Raw genomic sequence first — 14,594 nt, forward strand, 5'->3', positions numbered from 1 at the left:
TTTGCCCGAGATCGCCCTGACCTCACCAGTCCTCTGCTGCCAGCTTGTCACAGGCCTTGGGGTTCAACAGTTTGCCCCTCCAAATATTTCATCTACCCAGTACTTCCCATCTTCTAAGAGTAAACATTAAAAGCTGTTACAGTACTAAAAAAAAAAATTCAAAACCAATACTCCATTTGATAAAAATAGAAATCTCTTTAAGCGTCTGATGTCAAAAGGAAGTCACTTTGTATAACAAGACTTACTTTCCTTCAGCTTGTTTTCAGAGTGTTTTATCACCCCCCGCCCCCAAATTCTGATAGGCCCCAGCCTGACCGGGTCTCGAGTTGCAGCTCTACAGAAATAGTCTACACTGAATTTTACAATAAGGCATTTTTAATTTAAAAAGTCTTACATGTGGGTGCCTGGGTGGCTCAGTGGTTGAGCGGCTGCCTTTGGCTCAGATCATGATCCCAGGGTCCTGGGATCAAGTTCCATATCAGGCTCCTCACAGCAAGCCTGCTTCTCCCTCTGCCTCTGTCTCTGCCTCTCTCTCTGTGTCTCTCATGAATAAATAAAATGTTTTTTTTTTAAGTCTTACATGTTGGTAATTAAAATAATTAAACAGTATATGATGACATAAAATTTAAAAAGCAATGTCCTTTGGCATTATTCCCTACTGCTCCCAATTTATTCTCTACCTTTCTAGAAGTCAATCTGCTAATCAAGTAGATGTATAAACATATACAAACATCTCTAGTTATTTCTCTCTCACTCAGGATATATACATATATGACATATTATACATAAAAATTATTGTATGCTAAGCACCAGTCTAATTGTTATTCGTCTATTTCAACCTGTGACCCACTTGTTAACTTTATGAGGTAGTAGTACTATTATTCATTTTCCAAAGAAGGATACTAAAATCTGCAAGGAACAGTGACTTAACCACAGTCACAGCTAGTAAGTGGTGATGCTGGGATCTGAACCCAGGCAATCTGAGCTGAGCACCGACTCTCTTACCTACAGTACTCTTGTCCTGCAATTTACACATTTGGACTTTATAAAGTCCTTGTGTGTGTGTGTGTGTGTGTGTACACATATATACACACCTTTATATATATATTAATATATTTTTATATATACTTTTATATATCAATATACTTTTATATATATAAATATGATTATATATATATATAAAAGACATTTGATGGAGGGATAAGAACTTAATATTAAGCTATGTTTAAAGTTAAGTTTTAAATACCATTTATTTCCTTTGTAGAGAATAAATTGCTCTTGGCTAGAATAGTCTATTCATATCAACTCTATTTCTAGACTGCTGCCTGAGCTCTAGGGAGCATTTCCTGTTCCAGCCCCATGTTCCTTCATCAACAGTGTCACACTGTTTCAATGGCTACATAATTTTCTACCAAATGAAAGTCCTGTCACTTTCTTTACTCTATTGACAAAGACTGTTTCCCGTTGCAAGATCAATCTTACCCGTCTTTGTGTAGGAGGTGATAGGTCAGAACACAAATAAACTAAAATTTTAAGATAGCTTGTTTTCTTCCCAGGTTACATGAACTTACACTCCGCCCTCCGTGTATAAAAAAAATTGTTTCTCCATCCACTTGCCAACACAGGGAATTAAAAACCTCTTCCTATCGACCCATTGGATGGGTATGCATGTGTCCTCTTGTTTTATTCAGGAATTCCCTAGCTATGAAAGTTCTGTATCTTTTCATATCTTTATTCCCCCTGTTAATTTATTTCTCTGCAGAGTATCCGTTCACTTCTGATGTATTTGTTTTGTCTTCTGGATTGTCTGAAAATTTCCTAATAATTTATAAGAGCACTTTGTACATGAAAAAAATTTACTTTCAGCCAAAATATACTCCAATTTTTCCTTCAGACTATTACCTAACTTTTTAAAAAAAAAAGATTTTAAAAGATCTTTAAAAAAGATTTTAAAATCTTTAAAAAAAGATTTTATTTATTTATTCATGAGAGACAGAGAGAGGCAGAGACACAGGCAGAGGAGAAGCAGGCTCCCTGTGGGAAGCCAATGTGGGACTTCATCCCAGGACCCAGGGATCACAACCTGAACCAAAGGCAGATGCTCAACCACGGAGCTAGCCAGGTGCCTCTATTACCTAACTTTGTATAGTATTTTTGATGTCCTTAATTTTTTTTAAAAAAGTGTGGTTACCTTATTAGTTTTTTCTTTTATGGCTCCTAGGAATACCTACACGCGTCACTTCACTTGCCCATCACCATGGCACACAGAGACACCTATTAGTGTCCCATTTCCCCTTGGAGCAGGCTGAGGCTCCAAGACGTTAAGAGACTTGACCCAAACCACACAGCCACTACTGGGTGAAACTGGTCCAAACCCTGGGACTCCCTCATTCCTCATCCGGGGGCTTCTTTAAAAGCTGGCAGCCCATTGCATCTTCAGAAAAGAGTTTCAAGTCGTCCTTTTATTTAGAACTGGTTTTTCAAACCTTTAAATGAAACGATCAGCAGACCAACAGAAGCACAAATGACCTCCGTGCTGACGTTTTCGGATATTTAGTTGGTTATAGAAGAGGAAACTGAGCTTGCTTGCCATTCACACGCGGGGGAGGTGACCCCACTGGCGCCCCAAGACGGGAGCCACCTGCACGCAGAGACCTCCCCCAGCTGCCCGCGCATCGCAGCGTGCGGGACGCAGCCCCTTAGGTACTCCGGCCCAGAGAACCAAACACCAGAGAACAAGGTGAGGGCTGATGTACGGAGGTGGGGAGGGTGGGCATGAAGGAGGCACCTGTAGTGATGAGCATGGGGTGTTGTCAGTGATGAACCACTGAATTCTACTCCTGAAACCAACATCGCACCGTATGTTCACTACCTAGAATGTAAAGGAAAACAAAGTGCCCAGCACTGAACGCACCAGGCGCTCACTCGGCCGGGCCCCCAGGGGTTCAGCCCCAGGGGAGGGGGGCTCCCCAGCTCCCCAGCTCCCCACTTCTGCAGCCCCTGCGTCAGGGGCACAGACTCCCCGAGTCCACCGGGGGGTCACTGCCGGAGGAGCCCTCTCGCCTCCGGTCCGCCGCCGCCCGCCGCGCAGGCCTCACCGTCGCCCGTCGTCCCGCGCACCTCCTGGGGCCCGCGGCAGCCGCCCCTGCAGCTCATTTCTGCGGATCCCCGGGCGCTGCGAGCGGAAGTCCACGCTCCGGGGCCGCCCCGGCCGCGCAGGGCCCCTCCCAGGCGGGGAGCGGCCCCGCAGGTCTGCAGCGCGCCACCCGGACCGCCCAGCCTGGCTCGGCCGGCTCCGACCCTGCCAATCTCGGGGCGGGGCGGGGCCCGTCCGCCGGCCTGGGCCAATCCAAGGCGCTGGGCGGGGACAGCCCACCGGCCTGGGCCAATCGGGGGCGCGGGGCGGGGCCGAGGGTAAGGCTCCGCCCCCGGGCCGGGACCCTGCGGCTTCCCAGACCCGGAGCCCGCCGCCGCCGCCGCGACCCCGCCGCGACCCCGCCGCGACCCCCACTGCCGCGCGCAACCCTCGGCGCGATGGACCCGGCGGTGGCCGCGCAGATGAGCGAGGCGGTGGCGGAGAAGGTGCTCCGGTACCGGCGGGACGAGTCAGGATGGAAGATTTGCCGGGAAGGCGTGAGTGAAGAGCTGGGCAGGAAGGGGTCGCGTGCTCCCCGGGGGGCTGGGGTCTCCCAAGACCCCAGGCTCCTCCTCTTCCTGCTCCTTTTTGGCTCCAGCATCCTGGAGCTGGATTGCGGGTGGGATCCCATTGAAGGTTGTTTCCTTAAAAAATACTGGGCCTGTTGTGCACCAATGACTTGGGGAGATTCCTATCTGTCCCCTTCACTGAGTGACTTGCCCAAGGTCACCTGGCTAGTAAATGGTGGTTAGGCTCCAGAGCCTGCGCTCATCACAGCAGGAACCGGTCTGCATTCCCAGGAGGGCGGTATGGGAATAGTTTCTGCTTCAGCGGGACTTCTGATTTTTAAGGAATTGACCAAAATTGCTTGAGGAGACAAATTGCATGATGGCTTCTAGGAGGAAAACCACTCAGAGCTCTTCGAATCAGCCAGTTAAGATCCCTTGCTCGATCGAGTTCTACTGTAGGACAGCTTTGCCCAGGACCAGTCCCTGCTCTGCGACACATGAGCCGGATCACCTTGGAGCATCACATCTCCTGAGGCTCCAGGCTTCTATAGAACAGGGGATTGGGTCAGGTGATCTCCCAGAGCCTTTCTAGCTCTAAATTGTACGATTCTGTGCCTTTTGACAGAATGGAGTTTCAGTTTCCTGGAGGCCATCTATGGAGTTTCCAGGGAACCTGTAAGTGCATGCCTTGTCAAAGACTGTCAGAGGTGCCACACCCTTCGTGATGTCTCTGCGGGTTTGCTTCCTAAAATAATTCCACTCTGCCCTAGCACCCTGGAACTCTCTTGCCAGTTATCTTCCAGAAAAGCTTCTGTTTTTACCTAAATCATTTCCAGCAAACTGTATCTTGTGAAAGCTTATGATCCATTTCTGCAGGTCTGAGGGGAGGTGGGCTGGTAGCTCTCAGCCCCTGATCTGCAAGGCTGTCCTAAAGAGCAGTGACAGATGTGACATCTAGTCCTTCTGAATAATCCCAGGATATAAAGCTTTGGTGGATACCTGGGATCACATTCCTTTTGTGCTCCAGGTACCGGGGAGAAGGCATTGTGAACTCGACACCAGAGAAAGTGTGGGGCTGCATAAAGCCGCTTGCTGGGACCCTGCGAGACAAGTGGGATGAGAATGTGAGCAGCTTTGAAATTATCGAAAGCATCACTGATGTAAGTCTTTTCAAGCACTGCTACCCTGGCAGTAACCTGACGTTGTCCCTCTGGAGGGGGTCAGTGACACCTTTTGACAAGGGGAGGACCCTGTACGCCCCTGGTACCCAGCAAACACGGGCTGCCCACTGCTTGCAACACTCAAGGCCAGCCCTGGCCCGGGTACAGGTGGGAAACAGTGTGAACAGATAGGTGGGGAAGCCCTAAGCAGAGCTCTAAGAACATAGCAGGCGCTGATGAAGGAGCGCAGCGTGAATGTGGGCTCCCAGATGAGGTTGCTAAAGCAATGCCTGGATTTGACTCATCAGCTCAGGTTTGAGATATTGCCCCGTGATGGGGCCGTGATAATGAATCCAGAGTTCCAGCTGGAGTCTGGATTCTCTGCCAGCTGTGGGACTAGGCCAGGTGGCAGCCCTGGATTATAGCTTCTCCATTGGTACAACGGGTGTCATCTCAGCTAGCACTGCCTGATAGAACTTTCCGAAGTGATGGAAATGCTCTGCAACAACCCTGTCCACTACAGTAGCCACTAGCCCCATGTGGCCACAGAGCATTTAAAAGGTGACTAGTTTAAAGAAATGAATTGTTACTTTTATTTATTTTTCATTACTCTCAGTGTAAATTTAAATAGCCACATGGAGCTAGTAGCTACCATATGAGCACAATTCTAGGTGCTTCTGTCTAAAGAACATTAAGCATTAGGAACTTGTAGCATTAAGAACCCACCTCATTTTGATTACAGAAGTCAAGAAGGAAAAAAAAAGTCTTAGCCAAAACTAATAACAAGGTTACCTTGGGGAGATGTTGCCAACCTGCTTGATTTTGACATCTGTAAATGTGACGCCCTCTTGTGTGTATACACAGATGGTGTTGTGAAACTTGAGGCCATAGTTCTGTTCTGGTCAATCTGGAGGAAACGGGTGTTCTTAGCGTGGACCGAAATTCACATTTCAGTTCACTGTCAAGAGTTTATGTGGGTGTTCCCTGAAGGGTGGGGTCACATACCCCTGGAACACAAAGGATATAGGAGAAAGCTGATATTAAACGGCACATGGTGATGGCACCCCAACTCATTTGGGTTTTTTCAGTTCCTTTGATAGCTTGAAGGGGAGAATTTCAGTTAGGTGCTAATATGCCTGTGACACCCATTTAACACTTGCTAATCATCTCCTTTATGACAAAACTGGCCCGCCTGCCTCAACCTCAGAATCAGAATTAGGATCCAACAATCCTTTGTATGGCTATTTTGCAGTTGCCTTTATGCCAAGTAATACTTTTTTTTCCCCCACTTCAGATAGTTAAGTAGTTTTCTTTTAAAATAAATTTATTCAAGAACATTTAGTTAACAGTATTAAGTGAATAACAACATAGAGGCTACCAGAAAGAGTAAAAAATTATTGTGAAGACAATATACAAAAAATTCTATGCAAATGCTTTGAGTTGAGAAACCATGGGCTAGCGCCCTTTATATCATAACACAAATGTAGGGACCGAATGACCCTATATGGAGTTTTCTTGAAGGTAACAGTGGCTGCATTTCTGTAGCTAGTTAGACTTTTTGTCTTGATCCAGTGAGTGGGGAGCCGTGAGGGAGAGTGCAGAGCCTAGGGACCTAGCTCTGAGAGGGGTCCTGCTCTCCCAGAATGATGACAGTGATGGGTTTTGTGCTGCACGATGAGAGCATTTCAGTTGGACCCCATGGGGAAGGAAACATTTTCACGGAGGGAGAGAGAGTCTAGAGTGCTGGCTGGTACCTCCCAATCTCCAGGCTCCTGTTAGTGAGCCCCCAGTCTTCACTATTATATATTAATATATATATATATATTAATATATTTTACATCTCTCAATGAGAGGAATGGGAAGTCTTTTCTCAAATTAATTGCTGTGCCCATGAAAAGATAGGATTTACTGCTAGGTAGGATTTACTGCTGGCACCTGGCTGGCTTGGTCAGTGGAGCAGATGACTGGATCTTGGGGTTGTAGGTTCAAGCCCCACGTTGTTGGTTAGAGATGGCTAAGAAATGAAATCTTTAAAGAAAAGAAAGAGAGCCTTCAGTGGACAGTTACTGAAAAGAGAGGAAGGCAGGGATCCCTGGGTGGCGCAGCGGTTTAGCGCCTGCCTTTGGCCCAGGGCGCGATCCTGGAGACCCGGGATCGAATCCCACGTCGGGCTCCCAGTGCATGGAGCCTGCTTCTCCCTCTGCCTGTGTCTCTGCCTCTCTCTCTCTGTGTGTGTGACTATCATAAATAAATAAAAATTTAAAAAGAAAAAAAAAAGAGAGGAAGGCAGGCTGCTGGTGAGCTCAGGTTCTTGAAAAGCAGAGAAGCCACCGAGTGCTTCTTTGCCACTCAGGGAAGTGGCGGGAATGCAGAGGAGGAGCCCTCTCTCACAGATCGAAGATCGGTGTTTATCAGCCTGATTATGAGAAATCTCAAATACTCGAATTCTAAGATAGATGACAGGTGAACAGCAGGATAGGTGAGACACAGAGCTGTATGCCAGTTCGTGGGTATATCCCACATTGCCACTTTTGGCATTCTTAGCAATACTGTAAATGCTCCTTCAGGAAAGATGCCTCCTGCAGCAGGAATCAGGATGAGTTACTAAAAAAATTTTTTTAAAAGATCATTTCTGCCATTCCTGCTGCAAATGATGAGAATTCAGAAAAGGCAGACTGCCTTGTTTCTAACCGCAAGTTTTGGCCTTTTTTTTTTTTTTTTTTTTTTTTTATATGTCAATTTGTTTCTTTTTTTCTTTTTTTCTTTTTTTATTGGTGTTCAATTTACTAACATACAGAATAACACCCAGTGCCCGTCACCCATTCACTCCCACCCCCCGCCCTCCTCCCCTTCTACCACCCCTAGTTCGTTTCCCAGAGTTAGCAGTCTTTACGTTCTGTCTCCCTTTCTGATATTTCCCACACATTTCTTCCCCCTTCCCTTCTTTTCCCTTTCACTATTATTTATATTCCCCAAATGAATGAGAACATATAATGTTTGTCCTTCTCCGACTGACTTACTTCACTCAGCATAATACCCTCCAGTTCCATCCACGTTGAAGCAAATGGTGGGTATTTGTCATTTCTAATAGCTGAGTAATATTCCATTGTGTACATAAACCACATCTTCTTTATCCATTCATCTTTCGTTGGACACCGAGGCTCCTTCCACAGTTTGGCTATCATGGCCATTGCTGCTAGAAACATCGGGGTGCAGGTGTCCCGGCGTTTCATTGCATTTGTATCTTTGGGGTAAATCCCCAACAGTGCAATTGCTGGGTCGTAGGGCAGGTCTATTTTTAACTGTTTGAGGAACCTCCACACAGTTTTCCAGAGTGGCTGCACCAGTTCACATTCCCACCAACAGTGTAAGAGGGTTCCCTTTTCTCCGCATCCTCTCCAACATTTGTTGTTTCCTGCCTTGTTAATTTTCCCCATTCTCACTGGTGTGAGGTGGTATCTCATTGTAGTTTTGATTTGTATTTCCCTGATGGCAAGTGATGCAGAGCATTTTCTCATATGCATGTTGGCCATGTCTATGTCTTCCTCTGTGAGATTTCTGTTCATGTCTTTTGCCCATTTCATGATTGGATTGTTTGTTTCTTTGGTGTTGAGTTTAGTAAGTTCTTTATAGATCCTGGAAACTAGCCCTTTATCTGATATGTCATTTGCAAATATCTTCTCCCATTCTGTAGGTTGTCTTTGAGTTTTGTTGACTGTATCCTTTGCTGTGCAAAAGCTTCTTATCTTGATGAAGTCCCAATAGTTCATTTTTGCTTTTGTTTCTTTTGCCTTCGTGGATGTATCTTGCAAGAAGTTTTGGCCTTTAAAAAGAATGAGGGGAATGGGGCGCCTGGGGGACTCAGTGGGTTAAGCGTCTGACTTCAGCTCAAGTCATAATCCTGGGGTCCCTGCTCAGCGGGGAATCTGCTTTTCCTTTTCCTTCTGCCTCTTCTCTTTGCTTGCGCTCTCTCTCTCTCTCTCTCTCTCTGAAATGAATAAATAAAATGTAAAAAAAAAAAAAGGCTTTATAAAAAAAGAAGGAAGAACATGGAATTCTAACTCCAGCATGCCATGTCTTGCTTAACTATTGGAATCAGCAACCTCACGTGTCCCTTTGTGCCCTGGGGACTTTGCACCCAGGAGCAGCACCTGTTAAGAAGATTCCAGATGGGTAGGGTATGCTGTACATTTGTCTCAAGAGCTTACAGGAAAAAAAAAAAGCTTGCAGGAAGGCAAGCCTGTTCTCAGGCTGGTGTTTTTAGGAAGAACATGGGAAGGCTGTCATCTGAAAAGGAATTCCTAGTGCCCCGAGGGATGGCATGCCCACCCTGAAGACTGAAACCCTGAGGGCAGAGGTTCCCCAGTCTTAAAACCCAAGAGAGAAGACAGGGAAAGACCTTCCCGGTCACTTCTTACCTGCTGCGTACCGCAGAGTGCTCTATCCCATCCTACACCTGACCTGTTCTCTACCATTCCCTGAGATGGCAGGGGCCCTGCTAGAGAAGGGGATTGGTGGGTATGGGTGGGTTTGGGGCGACTTTGCCTTCCAAGTGGGACTGTGGGCTGGTGGGGTATTCTGAGAATGGGGTGAGGGTCACAGGGTGCTCCCTCCAGGGCCAGGCCTGGGGGACCAGGATGTCCAGGTTCCACGCTGAAGGAGGCACTTGCTCTGAGGGCCAGACCACTGGGTTCCTAGCCTCTGGCTGGGGGACGGAAGCAGGGAGACCTCCGACTGGCAGCTGGACCCCTCTGTGCTTTGACAGATGCTGTGTGTGAGCAGAACCGCCACCCCCTCGGCTGCCATGAAGCTCATTTCCCCCAGAGACTTTGTGGACTTGGTGCTAGTCAAGAAGTATGAGGACGGGACGCTCAGTTCCAATGGTGAGTGACAGCTGGGTGGCCATCAGGCCTTCGTGGGACGTCCCAGCAGCTCACAGCCGGGTGCCTTGTCTCCGGACTTTGTGTCATCAGGTTCAGAGGTCGTGTGCATGGAGGGCCGAGGTGAGAGGGAGACGGGCTAGGAAGTGTATAGTGAAGGCACAGATACGGCCGGCGCCCCTGGTCCTGCTGGGGCTCCCAGTCTACACTGTAGATGTGCAGGGGTGTGGGGCTGCCCCCTGCCTCCCAGTGAGGAACACGGGTGTGTCCTGTACGGGGCCTATCACACTGCCCCCCAAAAGCTGCAGCCCCTGCCACTACACAGGATCTTCACATGGGGCCAAGGTGGTGGATTAGACGGGGTGCCTCTCTCCCACGCCTGAGCCTTCCGTTGTGCAATGTTCTTTTCCCTAAAATGCCCGCAGGCTTAGGGAAGCTGTGAATGTGTGCGCGTGCGTGTGAGTGTACCCATGTACGTGTGTGCTTATGTGAGGGTGTGGGTTTGTATGTCTGTCTGTGAGCCTGAGTGTGTGTGAGTGTAAGGGACAGTGGGGTGCGGGGAAGGGGCTTGGGACCCCCACATTGACTCGGGCTCCAGGCGAGGGGCTCTGCGTGCCCCGGGGGCGAGGTCGTAGCTCGCTGACCCTTCGGCTCTGTCTTCCAGCTGTCAACGTGGAACACCCGTTATGTCCTCCGAAGCCAGGTTACGTGAGAGGCTTTAACCACCCTTGTGGGTGCTTCTGTGAGCCTCTGCCGGGGTAAGGATAATCTCCTGGATTGAATTAACACGCCCAGACCTACCCATCGCTTAATTGCACACCTGCTCAATGGGTCCGTTAATTACAATCTGCAGTAACAAACGGAGCGCCGTTCCGTACACAGCAGGGACGCGGTGTGCCGAAGCGCCAGGCACAGGAGAAGGAATTGTGGGAGGCCTTGTTCCATTTTCAGTGTGGGGCTCCTCCCTCCAGCCCCATAAGGCAGGCTGGGCAAATGTCACGGTCCCATTTAGCAGATGAGAAAACAGGCTCAGGGAGGTCGTGGGAGCTGTTGCAGGTCAGAGGCTGGCAGTGCAGGGCCGCAGGGCCAGGTCCTCGCTTCCGTGCTCCTCGAGCTCTAGCCACCAGCCCGCTCCATCCCTCTCCAGGCCTCAGTGCCCTGTGTCTGTGCAGTTGGGATGAGGCCAGGGCTTTAAAGGGTCTCTGCGTCTAGGCCCTTGACCTACGTGAGGGGCGGGTGCAGTGCTGGATGGGGCTCCTGACAAGGAATCAGGGTCCCAGCTTTTTCCTGCCAGGGTGGGTGCTCCTCGGCAGCCCTGGCGCTTGACCCAGCTCTGCTCCTCTTTCCCCAGGGAGCCCAACAAGACCAAGCTGGTCACGTTCTTCCAGACTGACCTCAGCGGCTACCTCCCGCAGAGTGTGGTGGACTCCTTCTTCCCCCGCAGCATGGCCGGTTTCTACACCAACCTGGAGAAAGCAGTGAAGAGGCTTTATGACTGATGTCCTCACCTGCTGGCCGAGAACTCCAGAGACTCCCCACAGAGCTCCTCTTGTTCGGGTTCTGGAGGGCTCGAGGGCCAGTGTTCACCCTTCAGAACCCGCTTGGGAGCAGCTCATCTCCAAGAAGCCAGCCAGAGTGGCCCCTGCCACCCTGCTCCTCCTCCCACTCGGGGCTGGTTTGGGGGTACTGCTCCAGGGCCCTGTTTGCTGGCTGTCCACACCCCAGCTTGGGCCAGCAGACGCCAGCAGATGAGCCTCTTTGTGCGAGTCCCTGCCAGAGACTACCTGCCGCTGCTCCCCCGCCATCCCTGCCCTCCTTTGTCAGAGTCACCATTGATGCTGAAAACCAAGCTCTGCTGCCTTTTTAGCACCCGGGGCTTTCCCACCTATGCCACTGACCTCGTATCTATTTTTCTGCACCAGATTCTCCCCTCTTCAAAAGGTAATGACTTGGAAAATATTGTTTTAACAAATGGGATAAGCATTAAGGAAAAAATACATTCAATATGTCTTTGGTTGTAACTTCCATTTGAATCAGTGGTTTCCTCTCTTTTTCCCCCAAGTTAAATTAAACTCCTACATCCCCAGCATAACCAGGTAGTCTGCATCTGCCCCAAGCCAACTCTGCCGCCTTGGGGCAGGTGCTCTCTGGATTGATTGTCAGCAGGAAGGAAGAGAGACCACATCCCTCCAGTGCTCCCTGGAGTCCTCACTCTGGGCTCTGCTCTGAGACTGCGCCTCCCTGCACCGGCCTTGCTCACCATGTGGCTCATCAGAACTGGGGAGCACGGTCCTGCCACCTGGAAGGAGCCCCAGCAGCCACACGAGGTCCCTTCCCTCTCTCCAGTCAGGACCACACAGCCTGCTGGTGAGGAGCATCCCTGTGTCTGAGCAGAGTGTCCTCGTGTTGCAGTTACTGCTGTCTGTGGAAAATATCCACAGTCCTCCATGTGGAAGACCTCCCCCGGGTGCGAAGTAGCTCGCTTCCCCACCTTCGAGTCCCGGGGTGGCTATTTCCTCCATGCGCCGAAGCCTGAGCAGGCTTTAAACCAGGAAGGCTCTGTGTCAAGGGGTTAGAAAGCCCCCTCCTTTCTGGGTTGTAATGTGACTACAGATCCCACAGCCATGCCATTATTGGGATCATCCAGCTAACTTCTCATTGAGAAAGCTTCATCAGACTCTTGAATTTATTTAGATTTCACCATGCCAAGCACCAGCTCAGGAGACCCCAGAAGGCAGTGGTCTCACCAAGACAGGGTGGCACGAGTAGCCCCGTGTAGCAAGATGGAGACCATCCTCCCAAGGACATTTGTCACAGGCTCCATCGTGTGTACGGCCCACCCGCTGACATCAGGTTGAACAGCGGCACTGGACGAGGAGTCAGAAAACAGGCACCTGATCCCATGCCTGCTTCTCAGAATTTCTGTTCCCTGAGCAGTGACTTCACATCCCTGTGCTTTGACTTCCTGTCTTTATAGGACAATGTAGCATCGTGAATAGCAGTCCCCATGTACTCTGCTGCTTAAGCGTCCATGCAGGTGAAATAATGCATGGACTGTTAGAACACTGCACAGAGCCAAGAACTGGGGCCGCCCGAGAGCTCCATGACCACAGAGTGATAAAATGGGTCAGTGATCCTGAGCTGTGATGCTTGCTGTGTTTGGGGATGAGTGGAAACTGCAGAGGCGCTGTTCTGTACCATCTGTCTAGGAGAGCCCAGCCTCCCATGTAAATGCCACCACCATGAAGTGCAAATGGATGAGCTCTTGTTTTAAGACCTTGCTGATTCTTGGACTGAAGATCTGCCCCCTGCCCCAGCCTGGAAACAGGAAATCTGACCAGTGGTGGCATCCCGAGTGGCCCTCTTTGAGCTGGGGGACAGGGGGCACCTTCCAAGGCAGAAGGCAGGACTGGAAGGGCTGCAGGCTCAGCCACGGCTGTGCCCTAATCCTGAGACAAGCCTGCCCAGCCCTGTGCAGGAGGCCTTCTCTGGGTCCCTGGCCCATGGCCAGTGCTGTGCTCTTGCCTGTTACCACCTCCCAGTCCTGACAGGGCCACTTCCTCCTCCCTAGGCTGGTCCACATGCATGACTTGGCTGCTTGCCCGGCAGTTGCCTGATGATTGGAGATGTCACTATGTGATATGGGGGGGCCATGGGTTTGCCTCTGGTCCCCTTGGCCCTGCCGGCCAGCCCTGGGAGCACATGGTAAGATCCTGTGAAGTGCATGTAGAACTGGGTCATGCCTTCCTGCTGGATCGTGTTAACCTCCAGTGTTTATTAAACCTGAAGAACGGGTCCATGTGGTGTTTCAGTCCGTGTCTCTGTCTAGGGCTTGACGAAATTTAGAAGGGGATGCAAAAGGCAGCAGACAGGACACGACTACTCTAAGCCTGCTGCTTCTTGGATGGATGGAGCTGCGAGCTAACGCCTACTGCAGTGAGGTCACCAAGGCACTTGTGTGGGGAGGAGGCCCCAGTGGCTCTTCTACAAGCTCACTGCCAGGAAACAGTCTTTGCTTCCTATGGGCCCTGGAGAAGCCACCAGATTACACTGACAGGGCCCTGGTGCTCCTGACCTAGGAATAACCCGTTTTCGTGTGGTCTGCACTCCACCATAGTCTCGGGGCTGGGGCAGGGCTAGAACGCTGCCCAGGGTCTACTCGGGGAGCTCTGGCTGCTCCTGATCCATGTCTTTGTCCGGAACGTGGTGATCAGGCATTAAGAGATGAGCAAACCAATTATCCCTTCAGTCAGGCACTGACGGTCTGTACCAAATCATAAGGAAAAAGGACTATTAAGTCCTCTGCATCATCATTCACCAGCTTGGACAAGTCACTGCTGTCTCCAGGTCTTGACGCCATCAGCAGTACAATGGCACAAAAGCACAGTCTGTAGACACCTACATGATTAGTAAAGACTGTCCACTGAACACCAACCCAGTGCTTGGTGTGTGGTAAGTCAATGGCAGCAATTTTAATCTTACTCTATCATACTGATGCTGGTCCATGAGGGCACGCCTGCCCACTCTTTGAGCTTTACCTGTACTCTTTGATCCCTTGCCCCACCACCAGGTACCACCCTTGCCTAGGATCATGTCTCCAACCCAACCAAACCAGCTTTGCCAGTGTCTTGTGTGGCAGATCATGTTTTCGCAGAACAGCCCAGCGCTGTCTCCCCTTTCCTTCACCTGGGCCAGCCTTGACTGACGGTACAGCAGAAGATGCCTTGTGGCTCCAAGGCAGGGCCATTAGAGGAGACAACTTCTACCTGGCTTTCACTGTGGGGGGACACTGCCCCTTGCACCCAGCTACCATATGAGGAAGCCGAGGCTGCCTGTGAGTGCTCGTGCTGACGTCCCCAGCTCAGTTCCCAACCAGCAGCCAACACCAACTGCCAGGATGTGTGAGAAA

General features: G+C 50.2%; 1 protein-coding gene and 1 long non-coding RNA gene across 2 annotated transcripts; one reads left to right on the top strand and one right to left on the bottom strand.

Moving 5' to 3' along the window:
* Positions 1-2,442: 2,442 nt before the first annotated feature.
* LOC119871218 lies at positions 2,443-3,268 on the bottom strand. Its single transcript, XR_005357115.1, has 2 exons — positions 3,099-3,268; positions 2,443-2,872 (listed from the first exon to the last, which is right to left on the bottom strand). It is a non-coding gene; the product is annotated as an uncharacterized LOC119871218 (long non-coding RNA).
* Positions 3,269-3,472: 204 nt separating this feature from the next.
* Positions 3,473-13,482, top strand: STARD5 (StAR related lipid transfer domain containing 5). Its single transcript, XM_038532989.1, has 6 exons — positions 3,473-3,633; positions 4,271-4,320; positions 4,673-4,805; positions 9,571-9,688; positions 10,350-10,443; positions 11,037-13,482. The coding sequence occupies exons 1-6, from the start codon at positions 3,535-3,537 to the stop codon at positions 11,182-11,184; spliced, it is 642 nt and encodes a 213-aa protein (XP_038388917.1). The 5' UTR covers positions 3,473-3,534; the 3' UTR covers positions 11,185-13,482.
* The last annotated feature ends 1,112 nt before the right edge of the window (positions 13,483-14,594 follow it).

Source organism: Canis lupus, chromosome 3 (assembly GCF_011100685.1).
Source record: "Canis lupus familiaris isolate Mischka breed German Shepherd chromosome 3, alternate assembly UU_Cfam_GSD_1.0, whole genome shotgun sequence".
Lineage (NCBI taxonomy): Eukaryota > Metazoa > Chordata > Mammalia > Carnivora > Canidae > Canis > Canis lupus.